The sequence below is a fragment of the Rhinolophus hipposideros genome (genome assembly GCF_964194185.1).
Source record: "Rhinolophus hipposideros genome assembly, chromosome: 20".
Classification (NCBI taxonomy): domain Eukaryota; kingdom Metazoa; phylum Chordata; class Mammalia; order Chiroptera; family Rhinolophidae; genus Rhinolophus; species Rhinolophus hipposideros.
Window position 1 is genome coordinate 9,938,018 of NC_138066.1, and position 22,494 is coordinate 9,960,511.

General features: G+C 45.6%; 2 protein-coding genes across 3 annotated transcripts; both read left to right on the top strand.

The window, feature by feature from the left end:
• The first annotated feature begins 4,756 nt into the window (after positions 1-4,756).
• On the top strand, positions 4,757-7,752 carry BORCS6 (BLOC-1 related complex subunit 6). The gene has a single exon (XM_081028529.1). It carries the CDS (start codon positions 5,992-5,994, stop codon positions 7,054-7,056), a length of 1,065 nt encoding a protein of 354 aa, XP_080884655.1. The 5' UTR covers positions 4,757-5,991; the 3' UTR covers positions 7,057-7,752.
• Positions 7,753-17,327: 9,575 nt separating this feature from the next.
• Positions 17,328-21,853, top strand: TMEM107 (transmembrane protein 107). Of its 2 annotated transcripts, none has more exons than XM_081027618.1 (5): positions 17,328-17,953; positions 18,113-18,180; positions 18,283-18,383; positions 18,832-18,928; positions 19,157-21,853. In XM_081027618.1, exons 1-5 carry the CDS (start codon positions 17,867-17,869, stop codon positions 19,224-19,226), a joined length of 423 nt encoding a protein of 140 aa, XP_080883744.1. In that variant the 5' UTR covers positions 17,328-17,866; the 3' UTR covers positions 19,227-21,853. The 2 variants fall into 2 exon arrangements, with proteins under 2 accessions (XP_080883744.1, XP_080883743.1); XM_081027617.1 differs by having other exon boundaries at positions 17,422-17,953; positions 18,820-18,928.
• Positions 21,854-22,494: the final 641 nt, after the last annotated feature.

Sequence of the window (22,494 nt, forward strand, 5' to 3'; positions counted from 1 at the left end):
GTACAATAGAACATCCCTGAAGTCAATAGCCTTACGTCATTTGCTCAATCCCTTATGTACAGATCACTCATCCATCTCCAAGTTCTCCCCCAGTCTGAGTGTCTTAAAGCTATCAACACCCATCAAGTGTCACTTCATTGAGTCACACAGACCTGATGTGGAGTATATTTTGTATTTTTCAGGTCTCAATATCCTCTAATTACCATTATGATTTCTTCTCTGATCCAGAGTATTTCAAAGGTGTTTGAAAAAGTCAAAATACATGAGGTTTCCTCCATCTGGGCTCTGCCCTATTTCTCCTCACTGCCAAGCCTGCTAGGCAAATGCACCAGTGACTTCTAATTTTCCTTATGCCCAGGCTCCACTTCCCCAGGGCTTGTGTTTGAGCTGTGTATTGTCTCTTTAAAAATTTTGTTTTAATTTACACAAATGAGTTAGTTCACTTATAAATAACACAAATAATACTACTAGTAAATATAAATAACAAAAATGCCATTTGTTGATGGACATGTAGACTATTTTCAATGCGTTATACTATAGCCATGTCTTTTACATTCTTCCCTGTGCTCCTGAGTGAGGGCTTTTCTGGGAAAGAGCTAGAGAAGACATGGCACTGCTGGGTTGTAGGGTATGCCTGGGAAATGTTCAATATATTTTGCCTAATTGCTCTCCAAAGTGGTGGTACAGCTCCTGCTCCCACCAGCAATGATAAAGGATACCCATTTTCCTGCACCCTCCCCCATGTGTTGGCTTTTCCACTCCCTAAGTCACCAAAGTTCTCCACAGTCCCCACCCTTATGACATTCCCTTGCATTCTCTGAGAAGCAGCAGAACTAGGTCTTTTACAATCCAATCAACGCTCCCAAGCTATCTCTCTTCACAAGTCAGCTGCCTCCGCACTCCTACTCTCAAGTGGAAGAAGCACCCTGGTCTCATCAGAGGCCACCTTCCAGGTGTGCTCTGGACCCAGTCCTTTTGCCATTCAACAAGTTCATCTCAGCAACTGTCCCTTTCTGCTTCTCTTGTCAACCATTAATATGTTCTTTTTTTGGTGGACAATTCTCATCATACAAACATCTAGTAACTTGAGCCACATCTGATTATGTCCCCATTTACTCTCGCAGCAAAATTTCTCAAGCGCATTGTCTACACAATGTGTGCACTGGCTTCCTCACCAATCTGCCATGACCTTTGTCAGTAACCTGTGCTTGACCCCCAGAGACTTAAAAGGCATCCTGTCCTGTATTGCTCCCCCACCCTCACCCCTCAGCTGCTGAAACTATTCCAGCCAAATCTGATACGCCCTTTTCTGACCCCACCTCTCAGCCACATTCAACGGGTGAACTTTCTCTTCTAGAACTACATCCCTCCCCTCCTTCCAACTTCAGAAACCACACTATCTTCATTTTCCTTCTGACCTAGCTAATTCCCTTGAGCTAAGCCCTCCTCTGAGCCTGATGGTGGACCCTGGGGGCTCCGTGCTGGGTTCTCTTTTCTTTTCCATCTACACTCTGATGTCATTCTATCCTATGGCTTTAACATGACTCTCACATTTAATATCTCTTACCTGAACTTTTCCACCAAGCTCGAGACTTGGCATCTCCATTTAATGTGTCTAATAGGCGTCTCAAAGTTAACACACCTAAAATGTACTTTCGATTCACTACCCCCCTCCAGAAAAAAACATATCTTCCCTATCTCAGTCAATAGCACCATCATTCACCCAGTTGCTGAGACCAAAAAACTAGGAATCATCCGTGGTTTCTGTGGTTTCTCTCCCTTTTCTTCTCCGCTACCCCTGCCCTTCCTACCTCCAGTCAAATCCACTGAGTCCCAGCCCCACCCTCCTTACAAACTTCTTTGTTGGCAAAAGATGTTTGCCGACATCTTTTCTGGCTTGGACGACAGCAACAGCCTCCTAACTGTTCTCCCAGCATCTATTCCTGGCCTCTACAGTCCATGCTCCACAGAATGGAAATTAGAGGATGTCATTCCCCTCTTCAAAACCCTGCTTTGGTTTTTCAGTGTAGTGCTTAGAATAAAATCCAAAATCCTTACCATGGCAAGGTCCTCTGTTGGTTTTCAACATCAGATTCACCTGGAGGGCTTAAAAAGAAAATAGAACTCTCAGACCTTCACTGTGAGAAATTCAGATTTAATTGGCCGGGCTTGAGACCTAGACATTTATATATGTTAAAACTCCCCAGGTGATTCTGCGTTTAAAATCCCTGCCTAAAGAGATCCTGCCCCTTCCTACCTCTCCAAACTTGTCTTCTGTTCATCCCCTTCCCTCACTAAAGCATTGGCCTCCTTGCTGTTCCTTGAACATGCCAAATTTGTTTCCACCTCAGGACCTTTGCTCTTGCTCTCTTCCCTCTGTCTAGAATGCCACTCCCAGACTATTTTGAGCCTGTGTCCTCAGTGATTTTGTTAAGATGCTGAATTAGCCAATCCTGGCGTCCTTGGCCATCTTTCTATTAAGAAAGATGCCGTTAAGTAGCATCTTTTGCTACTTGTAAGATCAAAGGATATCAATAATTTATCATGCTTGTATACTTTGCCAACTTTTTTTTCCTTTCTGCAGTCTGTCATGCGGGGGGTCCCTGCTCGCTGTTCCATGTGTCATGCAGGGTGTCATGCGGGTTTCCTGTCCTGCTCCCTACATAAGAACGCAGGATATGGCTAGGCCAAAAAGGAACACCCACAAAGCCATACATATGGGAGTCATACCACTATAGTCTCACTGGTGGCTGGGTTGGAGACACAGGAAGAAAACATCCTCCAGCACCCCATTAAGGGGTCTTTCTGCACCAGTCTCGCTTGCTAGCTGCAATCCGCTATGCTAACTGCAATATGCTCTTGCTAGCTTAGCCACCATCTTCTTGCTAGCCCCATTTGCTGCTTCCATAGCCGCGGCAGTTATATTAGTAGCCAGTGGTTCACTGGTTACAGCTGACGGCCAACTAGCCAGAGCTGATGGCCATCTAATCACAGTTGATGGACATTTACTACCTGAGCCAGCACCTTTCCACGTGAGGCTGAGAGCCTGGCAACTGCACTCCTGGCTCTGTCCCCAGTCTTTTAACATAATTTAGGGTGGCTTTTCTATGTTGAAGATTTCCAGTTTTATGTTGTCAAATCATCTTTTTCCTTTGTGGTATTTTACTTTTGGTCTTTCTTTAAAAAACCTTCATCATGCCAAGCTTATATATATATTTTAAATGCACTTTGTTTTCTTTCTGTACTTTCCTTCTTTTCATTTAAAATTGTGCTCAAAATGGAATTTACTTTATTTTATTTTTTGATGTAGGGAATGAAATAATTGTTTTTGGTTTTGCTTTAGTTCAAATTGCTGGTCTCTTATACCGTTTATATAAATTGATTCAAAATGCCATTTTCTTTGTATACTAACTTCTCATATACAGGAATTGCACAGTTTGCAACAAAAAAATACGTGTATTCATGGAGTAGCAGGGAAAACATGGGCCTTTAACAGGACACTGGTCCCTGATTGCGACAAAACCCATCCATCTCTAGCTCACTGCGTTGTGTATTACAGGCCTCTTTGACGAAAAAATATTTTTATAAAATATTGAAAAGCATATTCCAAAGCCTCCTGAACAGAGTATGCATATGTGTGAAAATAGGAGTGACATCAGACCTCCAGAAGTAACCAACAGTTGGTGACAGTGATAGGCAAACAGGAGAAGTAAGCACTTCCTGGGAAGTGAGCCACTTCTCAGCAGCCTGCAGTACAAGAGGTGGCAAACTTTATCTGTAAATGTCTGGGAGGTACTTAAGGTTTTGTAGGCCATATGGCTTCTGTTGCACCTCCTTAACTCTGCCGTTACAGCACAAAAGCAACCATAGACAGTACACTAACATAAATGAGTGAACATGGCTGTATTCCAATAAAATTTTATGGACATTAAAATTTGAATTTCATTCACATCTTGGGAGGCCAAATATAATGACAAATGACCCTTGTTATGGATTGAATGTTTTTATCTCTCCAAAGTTCATATGTTGAAGCCCTAATATGTGATGATATTTGGAGGTGGGGCGTGTGGAGGTAATAATGTTTAGATGAGGTCATGAGGGTAGGTAGGGTCCTCATGATGGGAATAGAGTCCTTATAAGAAAAGCTAACATTCTCTCTCCACCACGTGAGGACACATCAAGAAGGTGGCTGTCTGCAAGCCAGGAAGAGGGGCCTCACCAGGAACTGAATCAGCTGACACCTTGGACTTTCCAGCCTTTAGAACTGGAAGAAATAAACGTCTGTTGCTTAAGACTCCCAGTAGATAGTATTTTGTTGTAGCCAACCCAAGAAGACTAATATAACCTCCAAAGAATGACAAGTGACATAGCTATTTTGCCACCATAAGGAAGCCCACTTGCGATAAAGCTGCTCACAGACAGAAACCAAGGCCTTCATGATGGCCTTAGGGCACTGAAAGCAAGCTTCTTTAACATGCACTCTGTCGTGAGACCATTATTGCATGACATAATCAACCCCCCCCACACACTTTGTTGGATCAACTTGTGTTTTCTGTCACTTACTGAGTAAAGAGGATCTGTCTACAGAAGGGGTAAAAGAAAGATTGGTCTGGGGGGCGGTGTCAGTCTTGGAGAAAGGGAGTAAAGTTTAGAGTAGACCATTGGCCTCATGGTGTATTAATCAGGACTCTGGGTGCAAATGACAGAAAGAAACCCATCTTGAGTAAGCTCAAGCCAAAAAGGGGAAATTAATGACTTGGGGTGATTTATTTAATAAAGATTGAGCACCTACTATATACTAGGCACTGTTCTAAGCACCGGGGTTACAGATTAGCACCAAATAGACAACATGCCTTACTTTCATGGGACTTACATGAGCAAGAAAGCAAAATATATAGTATGTCAGATGGTGATAAGTACTACAGAGAAAAAGCAGAGAAGGAAGATTGGGAATTGCTGGGGAAAGCGGTGCAGTTTTACACAGGTTATAAGGAGAGGCCTCACTGAAAATTTCAGGTAACATTTGAATAAGGACCTGAAGGGAGAAGGGACGGAGGAATGTCCAAGTTGGAAAATTTTCTTGGTAGACTCAGCCTCCAAAAAAAAAAAAAAAAAAAAAGCAAGAGCTCCCTCCCTGAGGAGGGAGCATGTCTGTCCTGTCAGAGGAACAGTGAGGAGGAAGCCAGTGTGGCTCCAGCAGGCCAGTGAGAGGAAGGGAAGGAAGATACGAGATCAGAATGGTACCAGGGCTCTGATCTTCGTGTAGGGACATTCACTTATTGAATGTGTTATCTAGTAGTAAATTCACATGCTATTCTCCCAAGGGGAGAGACTCTCAAACCTGGAGGGGGAAGGAGAAAAAGAACAGAGTGGCAAAAGCACAGGAAAATCCTTCAAGCCCGCTTCGCTATCCACCGTTAGTGGTTCTGAGTAGTTCATCTGCTAGGTCAGTAAGCCGAGGACCATGGAACGAACCATTCATTTTCTGCTGAGAATTCTGGTTTCATCCTTCCTGATCAACAAGGTGCAATTCAATCCCGATAGTCCAAGCAGGATATATTATTTCCATCCCAAGAACCTCTTAGGAACTCCAAGTCTGGTTGGTCCCTACTTGTGTTTTGCTAAGCAAGAATTGTGGGCGTGACGACTGTGGGCATTAAGAATCTGAGCCCCGCCGGTGGAGGACTCCGGTATTTCAGGACCTTCATCTTTAAGACCCGCCCCCTGAAGTTGTTGAAAGGGCGGGGCAAAGACAGCACCTGTCATCTCCTTCTCTCCACCCCGTTGGTTCTCACGTGTGTCCTCCTGTTCAATAACAGCTCTTCTTCCGGGATTTCCTGGTCACTGCAACCAATCAGAGTGTTATTCCCTTCCTTACCATTGTCAGCCCGCTGCCAATCGGCGCGCCTCTACAAACGCCCCTTAAAGGCGCCGCAAACGCCTCCGGAGCAGGGGCGAACTAAGTCCTGGGTTCCTACGTTCATCTGCAGTATGGAGTCGTCCCTGGAGCGGCCTGGGCCGGAGACGGACCTTCTAGCTCTGAGGGGACAGCAAGCCGCGATCTTTGACAGCGGGCGGGGCCGAACGCCCTCTGAGTCGCCCTCAGGCCTCCGGGTGTCGGGGGAGGAAGAGGCCAAGAACGTTGGGGGCTCGAGCCACCACACCAGGGCGTCCCCGAAGCCTTCGAGCTGCAGTGTAGTCCACCGGCCTGACCCGGAGGCTCTGGAGAACGTGCCTGGCCTCGTAGGGACGCCGTCTGGGTCGGGGAGCCGCCGAGGGGTGCCGGGTCCCGAACACGACTTGCACGGGTCCTCCCTGCGCAAAGACCCTGAGCCGTGGGAGGACCAGCCTGCATCTGAAAGGGTCTGCTGTCGAGGGAGCGGGGGCGGCGGCGACATGGATGTTGAGCAGGAGGAGGAAGACGACGAGGAGGCGGCGACAACCGGCAGGGCTGGCCGCTCGTTCTCCGGCCGCCTTCAGGACAGCCGTAGCCTGGACGGGCTGAGTGGGGCGTGCGGTGGCGCCGGGTCCTCAGGGGGTGCGGAGTCTGGCGCAGGTGGCGGGCGTCGCGCCACCATCTCCAGCCCCTTGGAGCTCGAGGGCACGGTGAGCCGCCATGGTGACCTCACCCACTTTGTCGCCAACAACCTGCAACTCAAGATCCGTCTGAGCGGCGCCCCTCCACCCCCGCCCCCTGTGCCCGGGCCGCCCTGTTCAGCGCCCGCACTCATTCCGGCCATCCCCCCCATCGACCCTGAGGTGCTGCGGGACCTGGAGCGGCTCAGTAGGGAGCTGGGCGGCAGGGTGGACCGTCTGCTTCGCGGGCTGGGTGGCGCGGTGCAGGAGCTGACAGCGCTGAGCGTGGGTTGTATCCAGACCTACCGCGACGCCGTGGACTCCCTAGGCGAAGCTGTGGACATGAGCATCAAGGGCATGTACACCCTGCTGGCGCGCTGCGAGGAGCTGGAGCGGGCTCTGCAACCGGTGCAGGGGCTGGCGCGCCAAGTCCGGGATATCCGACGCACCCTGGAGGTGTTGGAGGCTCTGTGCAAGTGACCAAGGAGGGTAGGAGAGGCCAGGCCGGGCCAAGGCCCAGCAGAATCCTAAGGACTCTTCAAGGAGTCCTAGTGGGAACTGCCCGCGGAGAGGAGGCTCTTCCAAATGCATTTAGCAGGCCCGTGACCACTGGCTGGGCCTTATGCAGGTGTATATGGGGAAGTTCTAAAGGCCCTCCTGGTTGGAGGGGATGATGCTCTGCTTCGATTCAGTTGGCCATCTATAGCTACCTTGTTCTCCCCTACTCTTCCCTAGCTACCGCACCATCCCTAAGAACTCAGGTCTTTGGGTCTAGGCTTGGGAGACATGACTGCCATACGTGATCAAGAAAGGAGAACAGAGGAGGCCCCAGCCCCCACTGTGGTCACCCTGACTCCAGTGGCCACATCTCAGGTGCCAGGAGCTATGGGAGCTTGAGTGGTCCTTGACCACACACAATGCTGACAAGGCTGCACACCTGCAGATGGATAACCTCTTGCTTCTGCCCTCTGGCCCCCACCATTCCACTTCTTCAGCCAGAACCAGGGTGGAGCTAGAAGGAATGCATTGCATGGTAAAGGGGGTGCGTTGGGAGGGGTTTCACTGCTCTCAGGTTTCAGTAGAATTGTTGCTGGTTTTGAAGCTTACCTGTTGTGGAGTGTTCTAATCAGTTTTGGCTTTCTGAGTTTTTGTGGAATTAAAGTGCTGCTGCTGCTAAGGCTGAGGCTGTGTCTGTGTGGCGTTACAGGGATTAATAAGCCAAAAAAATGGGAATAAGGGTTGGTCTTTTTCATGAAGCTCCCTTGGGGCTGGGGCTGGGGTGGGGACACAGGTTATATGGGGAAGGATATCATTCCTGCTCTTAGGCAGCAGGTCTGAGCAATGCAGGGCACAGATACTGGCTCAGAGATGCAGTAAAAGCCGAAACAGAAACAAGGTGCTCCAGAAGAGAAAGGGAAGGGCTCTTTTCTCAGATGCTGAAGTAGGCAGGTAGGAACTGGGCAAACAACATCTGGGCTGTGGAGGAAGACTGAAAACACTTGTTAGCTTCATTCCTGATCCCATTTTCTACACTGCACTGATCAGTGCCATATGTATGGTTGGAGACAGTCTTTGTACCAATCCCTGGCAGCGTTCTGTTTATGGTCACATAGTTCCAGCAGCCACCATGTTATTTATGGTCAGGAGATTTAGAAACAGAGATTACAGAAAAAGCTGGTTTGGTTGCACCCTCCTCCTCTTCCTGAAAACACTACCACTTTGAAACGAGTTTAAACACGTTTTTCTTTTGTGTGTGAAGAGTTCTGAGATTGGAAATGTTGCTAAATAAACCTTGCCCGGTGACAAGAAATTAACAGCACACTTACTAAAAGCAACCTTGCTGGCCCGTACGGGGATCGAACCCGCGACCTTGGCGTTATTAGCACCACGCTCTAACCAACTGAGCTAACCGGCCGCTTCCTGTTCAGCGCCTCCATAAAGAAGTATATAAAACTATTTGGATTTCACATTAGCCCTCTCCTTGGAAAATTTTAAAAAATGGAGATGATTGTTTTGGGAGACATGAACAGGATGCGAAAATTGAATCCCCAAGCATTTCGGGAAGTAATAGAATGGCCAAGCTGTAATATTCATAAGCACATATGATTATGGCGTTTGGCGGCAGGCGGAAGTGCAAATCAGGTGCTCAAGACTGACACATACACATGGTGCTCATGAACAGAAACAGACGTGGAAAAACACAGCCTACTAAGGCCCTGGGAGAATCCCGGAGAGAGAACGTGAACCTGTGGGGCGTTTTATGGGCCGGAAGCCCAAATGTTCAGCGACTATCGCTCGCAGGGTCTTTGCATGAAGAACGAAGACTCAAGGAGACACCACTGATACTCTAACCCACAATCTACTAGACAGGAGCCTTCATTAACTAAGCCACTTCACCTGGAGTTGGGAGGGTTCGCATCTTATTTCCCTAGGGAGGGGACCTCCATGGTCAGTGAATAAATTTGCGCGGGTGTTTTATTACCAACCTTTGTCTATGCTGGAAAATGGAGTACAAGTAACGAAAAGCCAAGGAAGGCTGCAGGTAAGAGAGAAAGAAGGCGTAGGGCGGAAATTGAATGTCTGCAGACAGAAGGTCACGGGAGAAATTATTTTTGGATTGCAAAAACGAAGACGTTTGAAACGCGTGAACAGCACACCGACGAGGATGGGATTCGAACCCACGCGTGCATAGCACAATGGATTAGCAGTCCATCGCCTTAACCACTCGGCCACCTCGTCCCCGGTGAAGCCGCTTTGGATGTGTCTTCTGGGGTCTGAACTTTTATCCCTCAGTAATATGAGTCCGCTTAGGTGACGAAGAGAGTTCATTTTTAGGATCCTGCCCAGCCCTGCGAAGGCAATTCTCAGGGTGCTGACGGAGCGACCTTCTCACTTGCGCGAACGCCCGACCCTCTTCCCTCTGGGTTGAGCTAACCCGAGAGTGCGCCAGCTCTCAGGAACCCTGCAATAGGCCCAGATCTACGGTACCAAATCTGCCACAAAAACCACCGCGAGACTGTTGGGGTCTCCCGACCGGGCGGAGCGCGACTTCGAGCCAAAAGACCTCTTCTTCCGGTCCCTTCAAGATGCTTCTTCTTTTAACCGGGCCCTGGGCTCTGGAGCTCGAACGCAGTTGAATATGAGGAAAATAAAGCAACCGAAGCCCATCGGGGTTAAAAAGGGAAGCACCTGACCCCGACGTGATTTGAACACGCAACCTTCTGATCTGGAGTCAGACGCGCTACCGTTGCGCCACGAGGTCAGCCGGCCAGGGTTGTGGTCAGATCCCTTCATAACCAGTTGGTGGCTTGACCGTCTTGAATTCGTGGCTTGGTGCACGCGTTTTCCTACCTGCCTCCTAAGATGAGCAAGGTCCACTGCATACCCGCTGGGCAGTGGCTTTACGTGCTCCGGACTCATCGGTTCCTCCAGCCCAGGCCCCAACGTCCTGCCGAAGATCAGGTGGCCCAAAGCTGGTTACTGGGGAGATCCAGAGCTCACAGACCAACAGGGTGGGTTGAAAGGACTGGATACCAGGCCGAACGTGATGGAGCCATGCCAGAGCCCAAGGCACCTGCAGCGGTGAGAGATTAGCTCCTCCAGAGTGCGTCTCCTTCCTGGCAGCACAGAACAATCGCCTTCGGTTAGCCACGCGCTAGCCCCAGGTTGGGAGAGCCTCATTCAAAAGTCCAGGATAGAGCCCGGGCATCGGTAATTTTATTACTTTTTACAATTTTGAGAATAATTTACATACAATGAAATGCACAGATCTTAAGTGTGTATTTTGATGAATTTTGACAAATGCAGCCTACAACCCTTTCAAGATGTAGGACATTGCCTTCACGCGAGAAAGTTCTTTCATGTCCCTTTCCAATCGATCCCCGTCTCTCCCTTTCTAGGGGCAACCACTGTTCTGATTTTGATCACCATAAACATCAGTATTTTTTAAAAGTTCCCCAGGTGAGACAGTTGGGATAGCAGAAGCTGGCAGAGACCCCCCATTTGCTTCTTGGAGGATGAGAGGAGTTCAACAGGCCAACATGAGAGAAGAGGTCGTGTTACATCTCACCCCTTCCCTTCCAAGCCAAATGTCTGAACATTCTGCACAGTGGCTCTCCAGAAAGTTACCAAGGACAACAGAAATGTCAAAGCCCCCCCCCCCCTATTTCTCAGGCCTGATCTTAATTTATTCAGAGCAACATCTTTTAAGAGACTTCTTCTTTGGTTGTCATGACACTCATCTGCTGGCCTTCCCGTAGCTCTTACCCACCCCCCCGACCCCCACCCTTCAGTCTCTTTTTCTGTCTCTTCCCTCAAAGTTCTGTCTTCTCTCTTCACACACTTCCCCTACAGTCAAGCCATCACATGCTCCTACCTCTGGATTCAGACGTCCAGTGCCTGCTCGACAGCTCTACTTGACCCTGTCATCCTTCCTTCCCAGTCCTTCTGCACTCCTGGCGAATGAATGGCCTTGACTCTTCCCTCTTCCTCACTTCCCATTTCCAGCCACCAAATCCTGTCAATTTCATTTCCTTCATAGTCCCCTGTCAGCCCTCATTCCCATAGCTATCCCCTCAGTCTCTCTCACTGGGTTATTGTAATAGATCCCTGTGATCTCTCTGCAGAATAATCCAAGAGAATCATCTTTTTAAAATGCAAACATGATCCCATCATACTGTAGCTTAAAATCAGGATTAAGTTCTAATTTATAGGCTGTGGCCCCAGGGCCAAGCACCTCTTAAGCACTGGGGGCTCTGGAACCAGGTTGACAGGGTTATATGCAGGCTTTGCTACTTACTAGTTGTGTAGCTTGGGCTAGTTATTGAACCTCCCTGTGTCTCAATGTCCCCATCTGTAAAACAGTAAAGATTATAATAGATGACTATTAGTTTATTCGCTACAGATAAAGTGCTCAGAGCCTGGTTGGTGATAATTACACAATCATTATGTTGTTTTTGTTGTTGTTGTTATTATTATTATTATCTGGTCCTTGCCTGATTCTTCAGCTACTGCCTGTTCATTTCCCATGTGACAACCATGCTGACTTATTTACAGTTGCCTAAACTTACCTCAGTCCCAACTGTCTCGGTGCCACTGTCCTCGGCAGTATTGCTTGATGGTCTTCCCAATCCTTCCTTACATGACTGATCCTTGCATCCCCCTCAAGACTCAATTCAGAAGCTCGCTCCTCCCCACTTCTCCACTCATCTGGGGGAGGAGGCCCTTCCTGTGTCTTTTCCAAGATAACACTTAAAATAATACCTTTTAATTGTTCCTTGGTTATTTCTCTTACTACAGTCTAAGTTACTCAGGAGTAGAAAATATGTATTTCTAGCACCCAGTACAATTCCTGGAATATAGTGTGTATTCAGTAAGCGTTTGTGAAATTAACGAGGGATAACTAGCAAAAGTATTATAGTGGGCATTATAGAGGAAGCAGACATGTCTGTGTAGCTGAACAACGTGGGTTGAGGTGGAAAATTTTCCTAGAAACGGAAGTTGGGTTAATGAATATGGTACCAAGGAATGTGGACTTGATCTCTAGGTTCAGAGAGGTTCTGCAACAGGTGTGAAGTATGATCAGTCCAGTGTCACCATTCAGAGTACTCTCTGAGGGTTAAATCTCCTCCATTGGTCCCACCAGTTTCTAAATTTTTAGAAACCAATAAATTATTCTGTCCAGCATGGCATTGCTCAATATGGTAGCCACTAGGGTGATGGCTTTTCAATACGGGGCTATTCAAATTAAATTAAAATGTAAAAATTTAGTTCCTTAATCCCACTAGCCACATTTCAAGTGTCTGACAGCCACATGAAGCTATCTGGCTACCATACTGAACAGAGACAATATGAAATATTTTCATCATCACAGGACTTCTGTGAGACAGTCCTGATCCAGAGGCTGAAAGTTGGTGGCCTGACACCTGTATGCTAGTGCCATCAAGGTTATATTTTTCTTTCTCATTTTTTCATTTTTAAGTTGGATACCAACATTTATAATTGGAATAAGAATCTGGATTTCTGGTCTCTCTTAAAACACACACACACACACACGAATCCTGCAACACTAGACTTTGATTCCCTCAAGACAATTGACTGAAGCTGAGAAGCTGCTGCCCCACTCCGCTGCTCTATACCCCTCAACTCCTACATAGATTTTAGAATGGGCAAGGGACCTCCTGGGCTTTGTTTGGTGTGTTTTTTTTCTCCCTGACTTCAAGGAACTTCATTTATCTGTTGCATTCATTTTTTTGTGTGTGTTCTAGTAGGAGAGACACAATAACTGAATAAAGTAATAAACCAAATATTTACAGATTATAATGAAGACTAGTGAGAGGTAACAGACTGATAGCAAAGAGCTCAGAGTCTCAAGTCAGCCGGGGTTTGAAGCCTGATGTCATCAATTATAGGATCTGTGACCTGGAGCGGGTAAATGTATTGCTCTGTGCTTCAGTTTCCTTATCTGTGTCTCAATACCACTGAACTGTATACTTTAAATGATCAATTTTATGTTGTGTAAATTTCACATAGAAAAGAAGCACTAATGAGCCAACTTGAAGAGGTTCCCGTTGGTCAAAACTGAGACAATTTGAGTATCAAAAAGAATAACAACTGCAATGAACTCAAACATACAAAAGATGATAAAATCTACAAGTTTCATAATGATACTAAAAACTACTAATTTGTCAGTTTTGGAGGATGCTAGGGAACCAACCCATTATTCTGAAAGCTGGTAAATAATGGAGGGGACAAAAAACATACATTTATCCAGTCTTTCCTGTATGACCTATATCTCATGGTAAACAACAAGCTGATGAGGGCACATTCTTATTTATAGCAGAATCCCAAGTGATAAATGCAGAAGGAATGATAGAATTAGGACATCCTCATTTTGCAACCTTTCATGAAATAATGGAGCTAGGCCATGACAATCAATTAAACCCATAGGTGAAAAGTGATAGGGAACTTTATAATGGTCGTCTCAGTCTAACCCCACTGCTCAGATTTTACACCAGAAAAAAGAGAGACAAGCAGGCATTAAGTAATTCCTGCTGTGATGGAATAAGAAGTACAAGCCATCACTCATAATGTATTTTTACCATAAAATTAAATGTGGGACTTATCTCACAGCCAGTTTACAGGAAACACAAGGCACAGAGGAACATGTTAAATGACCCAATCAGAACACAGCCCATAAATGGCCTGATGTCTTCAACAGATAAATTTCAAGAAAAGAAAACAGGAGGAAGAAGGAGGGAGAAGAACCTGAGATTAAAAGAGATTTAAGAGACAGATGAACCAAGTACAATGTGTGGACTTTATTTGGACCTGATTCAAAGAAACTGTAAAAAAAAAATGTATGAGTGGGCAATTTGAACTATTTGGTGATGTCTGAGATTTTACCTGAAAATAACCTAATAGGGATGGGAGGGAGAATATAGAGGAAGCAAGGTTGGTCACGTGTTGGTAATTATTGATATAGAATGATAGGCTTCAGACAGGCTCATTATGCTATTTTTTAAATTTGTATATATGTTTGAATTTTTGCACGACAAAATTTTTTTCTAAGTTCTTTTATGACCAGTTCAAATAAATGTTAGGATATGAGGGTTCCAGCTCTGGAGTGAGTGAACACCAAGTCAGCAGCAGTACCTCCTATGACCACAGGCAGGCTCCAAAACGCAATGTTTTTGAGATTTCTCTAGGTCACGCTTCTGTGAACCAAGGTAATGGAAAAATGACAGGACATAGCTAAATGCCTGCCTGCTATTTATTAATCCACAATGTGAAATATGACTACCCGGTTCTTACTATCTAGTCAGTCCCCCAGTCAGGAAGCCTATTTTAAGCAGAATGACCCAAACTTCCAGCTCCTGGAGCCAAAAATCTGTCATCCTTGACCTCTCCCTTTTTTTCACCAACCCACAGCCCCATGTTCAGACCTTCTTATCTTCTAACAATCTCTTGATTCCTTCCACGTTACCTTCTTGATTCCACCCTGGTTCAACCTCATCCTGTCCTTCTTGGATAACTCTATGGTTTCTTCACTAGCCTTCTACTTGAAATCTTCCTAAAATTCATTTTCCATGTTGCAATCAATATTATCTTCTAGAATACAAACCTGATCATGTCCTTCCCCATGGTTGCAAGGCCCAACATGATTTGACCCTTGTCTACACATCCCATCTCACCCTGATCTTTTTTCCCCCTTCCATTAGCTAGGCTTCAGACACACTAGCTTCTGTTCTGCTCAACAAACACACTGGGCTTGTTCTCACCTAAAGACTTTTGCACGTGCTGTTACTCCACCTAGAATGCTCTTTCCCCAGATTTTCACACAGCTGACTCCTCTATATTCTCTTTGTTCCAGGGACCTCATTTTGTAAAAGCAGGTCCCAGTCTTTCCTTATTTTCACACTATGACAGTGTTTCCTTCATGTACGAACAGTCAGACTTGATAAACTGTCACTGGAGGAATTTGGCTCTGAAGGCCTGGGCTTTCCATTCTTAGGAGAAAAGGCATGTAAGTTATAGGCAGAGGGAAGAAAAGCATGAAGACGCCTTCGGTCCTTGCATCTTGTCTATGTGCTAAGAATGTTTCCATGCTTGCTACTTTGTAATTTCCACATTGGAGAATACAGGAATCCCACCTCTCATTGTACTTTAGGTGTCATCAGTGTCACTCATTTTGAGGGTCTCATAGTGATGAGGGTGACCTCAAGAGAGAGAAACAGTTGGGTCTACTGTACTTGATGAGTTTGCCTGTTTAGCCTGAAATAGGGGAGGTTTGTAAATATTTTCAGAACTTTGAAATGGTTCAACAGTTAAAAGAAACTCCCCCCTGCACATCTGAGAGCTGAGATACCAGTGTGGGTAATATTTGATTATCATCCAATATTTTTCTGAGTAGAGAATAAAGAGATTTTGCTGGACCTCACTCTTGATAAAAATAATTTCTCTGAAAAGTCTAAATGATTGCAATTTGTATTTTATGAGTTTTGGAGATCAACTGTGTCCATTATGAGGAAAAGGTTGTGCTGTATTATATGAAAATACCATTATATGGTTTCAATATATGGTCCAACATTTCGGGAACTTCAATCCTAGAAATCATTCGTTTCATAAAGCAACTTAATGTCTCATTAATAATATTGTATAAAACCTGGAAGAAAAACTTTAAAAGGGCTTATTATGTAAAACTTATTTTAAAATAATTTTATTTACAGAAAAGTTACAAAAATAATACAGAGAATTCCCATGTACCTTCATCGAAATCATGTTTGCTTTATCATTCTATCTCTACAGACACATATATTTTTTTCTAAACCATTTGAGAGTAAATTGCAGACAGGCCACTTTATCCCGAAACACTTCAGTGTGTATATTCTAACAAGGACATCTTCCATAAAGGCAGTAGCATTATTTTCAAAAATCAGGAAATTAACACTGATACATACTATTATCTAAGCTAGAAATCTTATTCAAATTTTGCCAATTGTTCCACTAATGTCCTTTATAATAAAATAATAAAAGAAATGAAGTTTTTTTTTCCTGGTCTAGGATCCATTAGGATAACACATTAAATTTGTCATGTTAAATTTGTCAGGTCTCTTTAGTCTCCCTTAATCTGGAAGTGTTACTCTCTGTCTTTCATGACCTGAGGAAACATCTTTTGATCTCTTTGAGTTCTGAATTTTTTCACCCACTGGTTTAGAAAAAGGAAGTCCACTTATTACACTGGGGTCCTGGAAGAGCAAAATGTGTTTCTTCTCAATTTTGACCACATTTCCTTAAACAAAGATTAAGAACACATGACCCATTTTCAAAAAGCCTTTCCTTAATCAATATTATTCTAGTGTTTCCCTTTAAAAAATTTATTTATAGCACATATTACCATGCAGATTTGTTATTTATTTGCATGTTTGCTGTCTATCTCCCTGACTAGAATATAAACTCTATGAAGGTAGAAACTTCTGTCCTGTTCGTCAAGAACAAGAGCCCAGCACTGTACCTGGCACTTATGAGTTGGTCAATGAATATTTGTTGAATGAATGAATTAATAAATAAATCAGAAATAGAAATGCCTCTTGGATTTGCAGTTTAGACCGCCTTAAAAGAACTGAGATAGGGAGTGGGAAGAGAGCTAGCTCTTCTGGAAAGTGGGCAGGGAGGTCCCTACAAGAATGTTACTGGACTCTGAGCAATAATCACAGGTGAGAACTTTCCGTTCTTTAGGGATCCCCATTGAGGCCCAAAGGTCAGTGAAGTCGCCTACAGTAAGAAGTTCTTGGACTGTAACTGGGCAAAGTCGGGTGTCCACACCTGAAAGATGTAAGGAAATCGAAGCAGTCTGCATCGCTGCCCTCCCTTGCCTCCCAGGGACGCGGGTACCATTCCCTTCCTCCAGTGCCTCCTAGTCGGCCCCGTAGTCCATTCCCTTCCCAAAAGACGCTTCTCATCCACATTCTAGTTCAAGAGAGCTGGCCATTTTCTGCACTCTGCAAATCCCTCGCCAAACTGAGCAAAGTTGTCTGAGGGGGAACCGGAATCAAGGAAGGTTCAGGTCTAGGGTCCTAGGACAACCAGGGGCTCCGTGACAATAAGTGACAGCTGACAATCTAGGGATATCCACCTCTCCACGTTCGGCTTCCTTCGTCTCTTCGGGCCCAGGGCAGGGATGCTAGAGAGACGCGGAGGAGGAAAGGAGAGAAAGTGTCCATGCCTAAGGCATGGGGGTGCCCTAAGTCCGGCACGACGGTGACAGCGGTCAGCAGCGAGTAACTCTTACGCGGAAGGTCATCCTGGGCTACGCAATGGGGTGTGGGTCCGGGTCGCTCCTGGCGTAGGACATCGCGGAGGAACCGGCGTTCCCAGGCTAGGACAGGGCGGGTTTCCGTCCGCCGGACCCTCGTGGGAAAATTCGGCGGTGCGGGACCCAGTCACACAGCACAGTCTCAGGTGCAAACAGACGGCTCGGCTGCGCGTGGGGAGCTGGCGGGAGGCGGGCACCCGATTGCGACCACCCGCAGCTGACCCCAGACCCAAGCTCTCCAGGAGGCCCACTGCGGCTCGAGAATTTACTGATCTCGCGAGATTTTCAGAGATCCGGTCCTACTGTCCGCCTCCGCGGTTGCTAAGGCAACTGGGCGGCGCCAGTGAAAGCGGGAAGACGGCGTACGTCGAATTTTTGCCTGCTAACCTGGGAGACTTTCAGGAGAGGCGCTGCCTGAGCTTCCAGCCCTAGAGACCACGGCCTCTGCTCCAGGAGGTGCCCTTACCCCTGGGAGCCATGGGCCGGATCTCGGGGCTCGTGCCCTCTCGCTTCCTGACGCTCCTGGCGCATCTGGTGGTCGTCATCACCTTATTCTGGTCCCGGGTAAGACCCACGGCCACCCTCTTCCCAACCCCCATTCCCACGTCGGTGTGGTCCCAGCCCAACACCGCTCCTTCCCCAGGGCCTGACCCGGTTGGGTCTTTCTATCCCCCCGCTGCCAACCCCTCTTTCACTTCTCTTTCTCTGTGACCTGCTCAACAGGACAGCAATATCCAGGCCTGCCTGCCTCTCACCTTTACCCCCGAGGAGTATGAGAAGCAGGACATTCAGTGAGCACTTGGGGAGGGGTGGTCAGAATTAAGTAGTAGTTGGAGTGGAAGGGTCTTAGAAGAAGTCCAGAAGGCCTGAGCCAACCCCCTTCCTCTCTGCAGGCTGGTGGCAGCGCTGTCTGTCACCCTGGGCCTCTTTGCAGTGGAGCTGGCCGGTTTCTTCTCAGGAGTTTCCATGTTCAACAGTACCCAGAGCCTCATCTGTATCCTTTCCGCCTGCGTACCTTTCCCACAGGGCCCATTGCCATCGCGACTTCCTTCAGCCACTTAACTTTTTGGTACAATAGTGTCTGCCCTAGCAGGCAAACAGAATCTCTCCGGTTGAGAGGTCTTCTTAGATAATTTAATATAATCTCCTATGTAGCCTGGGGTAAATTGGGAACCCACTTCTACCTCATCTGAAGGGTCCAGGCTGGCCCCTAGATCTGGGATGGGGGCAGCCTGGCGTCCCAGCTGTGCAGGCTCAGCTCTAGCCTCTACTCACATGGCTGTCCTAAAACTCAGAAGGCAGGGCTACTGGCTCTGTGCCTTCGCAATTGGCGAGGGAGCAAGAAATGAACCAGACACAAATGCCAGCCCCACCACTGGCCTTTTCTGGTCCAACACTGCCTATGGATCCAAAGACTTTCCTTGACTCAGGTGCATTCCCAGCCATCGGGGCTCACTGTAGTGCGTCTGTGGCACTATCCTTTTTCATATTTGAGCGTTGGGAGTGCACCACATACTGGTACATTTTTGTCTTCTGCAGGTACAGTAACATCCAATGTTTGGGGATGGGATGGGGGAGGAAGGTTTACTCTAAATCTGAAGGTAGCCCCACCCAGCCCTTTACTCCATGTGTGAGATACCAGATCCACTCAAAGTCCTGTATTTAGTTTTTTGAAGTCCCGCTCCACCTATGCTTTGGGGGTGGGGTCTCTGGTTCGGGGATTTTTATTGGAAGGGGCCCTGAACCCACCACCTTACCCTTCCACAGTGCCCTCCCAGCTGTCACTGAAATGGCATTATTCATCAGCGTCTTTGGGTTGAAAAAGAAACCTTTCTGATCACTTTCATGGGAGCCTAGGGAGGAAGGCTGGAGAAGCAAGGGACCATGGACCGTTCCTGGAAAGAGGAAAGCAAAATCTTCAACCTTCCCTCCTAAAACTGCATTTGGCGGAGGATTTTAGAGTAATTATCTGTCGAGTCTGGGATTATCAGCGTTTTATTTAATGATTTGTAATCAAAACTATTTTAGAGTAAGATCAAGGCTTACAAAAATTTCAGAGAAGAATTGGGGTAGCCAAACTACTAGAGAAACGGAAGGCTGTTTTCCTTGCAGATTGTATCGCTTTTTTGGTTATTACGGTAGACGCCGGGCAGAAGGGAGTGGGCGGAGATATGTAAATAAGTAATGCCAAAAGGACTGCAAGATCGTGGAGTGGAGCATTCTGGGAGAAGTTAGTTTGTCCCTTTTGGCAGCCAAATGGGAAAAAACATGTATTTTAAAAAGATCTGCAAATAAATGTAGCAACAGAAATGGAAGAATCTGAATATCTTAGGTAGCTCCAACTAACGTGTTATATTCTCACCCTTGCTTATAGCGGAATCTTTTTCACTGAATGTGGTAATGCCCCCATCAATTCCTTATCGTCAGGTAGGATAATCCTTACCTGTTCCTCTTCGGAGGGCAGATTAGAATGTGATGATTGGAGTTCGCATGATTCGTGATTAACGTCTCTGCGTAATCAGGTCTTGCAACACCCTGATTGCTCCTATCTGATTCTTCCTGGCGATCATTTCTTTATACAACTGCGGTTGTTGGAGTTTACTGACTGTAGGTTTCATTAACGAGTGGTTTGTTATCTCGTCGTTTCGGTTTGTGGAGTGTCTTTAGGCGGTTTTGTTTGGAAGCTGTTAGTTCCGTTTTCTGACCTTGAGGCTTTGCGTTAACATACAAGGTTTTTCTTTCAATTTCTGGGCCAATCCAAGTGCCAAGTACTCCCAGTTTTTTTCCAGAGAAATCTGTCACCAGTAAATGTTTTTTGTTATCTTCGGTTTTTCTATAAAACGGTCATTAATGTTGATCATACCACGTGGTATCATAAATGGTCTTTTGTCAAATCTTTCACCTCACCATGGCAGGAAGAGCACGTGCTCAGGGAGAATTTCCCTGGTGGTTGGAGCTCCTACCCAGAAACCTGGCAAACCTGTTGTTCGCCGAGGAACAACACTCCACCTGTTAGCATCTGCCTGCTAGCACATGAAAAGAACATATTTAAAAGAAAAAATTTTAAAACACACACTATTGGGCATTATACACACAAACTACAGGAGTCTAAAGTTCTAATGTCACAAAATGAATGTTCTCAGGGTCATGTTTCCTGGTTAAGTGTATGTTGGGAGGGTTCTCTGTACTCCCAGGCCGTTCTAAATAAGCTAAAGGCATCCAAGGAGATACTTTCTGGTGATGTCTCTTTGAAGGTGATGCCGCACATATAACCCTTCCCTGGCCATGTTCCTCTCCTGGCAGTCCTTCATCCTGAGCTTTCACTCAATACTTACTGAGCATTTACTACATGTAAAGCACTGTAGTCGGTACTGAGGGACCTGTACTCAGCCTCGGACATCACAGATATTATGCCTCATAGAGACAGACATGAAACAATATCTGGTACTCCCAGAGTAATTTAATAGCAACTTGTGATAAGTGCTAGAAAGGAGACTTACAGATACTATGGAGTAGGGATTAATCTGCCCAAGGTTACAGAAGTGTTGCTCCTACAAGAGCAATTTGAGTGACTGGAGTAGACGCAGGGGAGCAGATTGTACAGAAAGACAAGGTGGACATTCCTGGCAATGTTTAGAGGCCTGATCAGGAAAAGTCATATCCTACTGCCGTCTGGCTTTCACCCCCACCCAGTGGTGTGTTCTACTGATTTGTGAAAGCTGACTTTTTGTTTTACAAAAACATTGTGGACTGGTTATTAAACACAGCTATTATTGAAAATTAAATAAGTAAACTTATAATTAAATAAATTCTATTTTAAAACAGAGGTAATAAATACTCAAAATTCATTATCTCCTGTTTATTTTACATTTTACTATTACACGCTCTTCAGGTTATTTACATTTATTGTATCTGTGTGGTAGAGATACTATATAATGATGTGCGACTGTATCTTTTCTGAACTTATTTAGTGACATCTAGTTGATAGTTTGAAATTGGTCTTGATGGGAGTATTTACACCATAGAAATTGGCAAACACAACAACATATCAGGCTTTGTTGATTGTCTAGATTTAAGAAAATGATGGAGAAAATGTTAATAATGCAGATTCAACTTAGAAGTGTCATGTCTGTAACTGTCGCATTGTGAATAGCACAAAAAAATTGAGCAAATATTCTCCCAGGATTTGTAAACTATTACCAGATTCGTCCAGTGTTTTCTCATGATTAGATTGAGATTATGCATTTCGGGTAAGAATACCAAAATCACTCAAGTTATGGAGGAACTAGAAGTTTCATATCTTCATTGTTTCATTTTTTGTGTTACTTGAAAATGTAAATAAAAATATCAACCAAAATTTATGTTGGAACTACTTGTATACCTGTAGTTAGGATACAACTCCATTTATGAAATCATGGACGTGAGAGTGGAATTTACAATAAATATTATATATTTTATTATTTGTAATTCTGTGGTACATATCCTTCACATCAGGAAAATTTGTAACAAACTTATGTACATACATAAATGGATACTTTTTTTAGAAAGTTGGTTGTTAAACATTTGCCAGCACTCTCCTGCCCCTATCATCCCAAGAAACTGCTCATTATCAGTGACTCCCTTGTTCCTAAATCCAGAGGTCATGCCTCAGACTTTAGCTTGAACTCTTTTCAGCATGTATTTTGACCACTTCCCTCTTTTTAAATTTTTTCTTGCTTAGCTTCTGAAAAATGGTTCCCCTGGTTTACCTCCCACTGTTCTGGCTTCTCCTTCTCAGAGTCACCCAATAAATACGTACAAAGCATCAGGCACTGAGGACATGCTACTGGGTTGTCTCTTCCGCTTGTCCCTTAAATCTTGGTGGTCGCTACTCCTTGGGTGACTTCATCTACCTCTTGTAGATGAGCCAGATGCTTCTGGTTTCCAAGTCTTGGCTCTGTTACATGAGCGCTAGCTCAGGGCAAAGTCTTTGGGAGCAAGTGGTGGAGCCAATCCTGGGTTCAAAGTGCACCCTCTACTTTTCTTGGCTGTGTGTTCTGCAACAGGCAGGTCACTTAACCTCGCTCTGCCTGAATTCCCTCAACCACACTCCAGAAGTAGCTACT

Bases quoted from the DNA above. Each gene is read 5' to 3' on its own strand.
- BORCS6 (XM_081028529.1), top strand. From the start codon at position 5,992: ATGGAGTCGTCCCTGGAGCGGCCTGGGCCGGAGACGGACCTTCTAGCT.
- TMEM107 (XM_081027617.1), top strand. From the start codon at position 17,867: ATGGGCCGGATCTCGGGGCTCGTGCCCTCTCGCTTCCTGACGCTCCTG. The intron at 17,954-18,112 runs GTAAGACCCACG...CCTGCTCAACAG, and splicing joins TCACCTTATTCTGGTCCCGG to GACAGCAATATCCAGGCCTG. The intron at 18,181-18,282 runs GTGAGCACTTGG...TCCTCTCTGCAG, and splicing joins TATGAGAAGCAGGACATTCA to GCTGGTGGCAGCGCTGTCTG.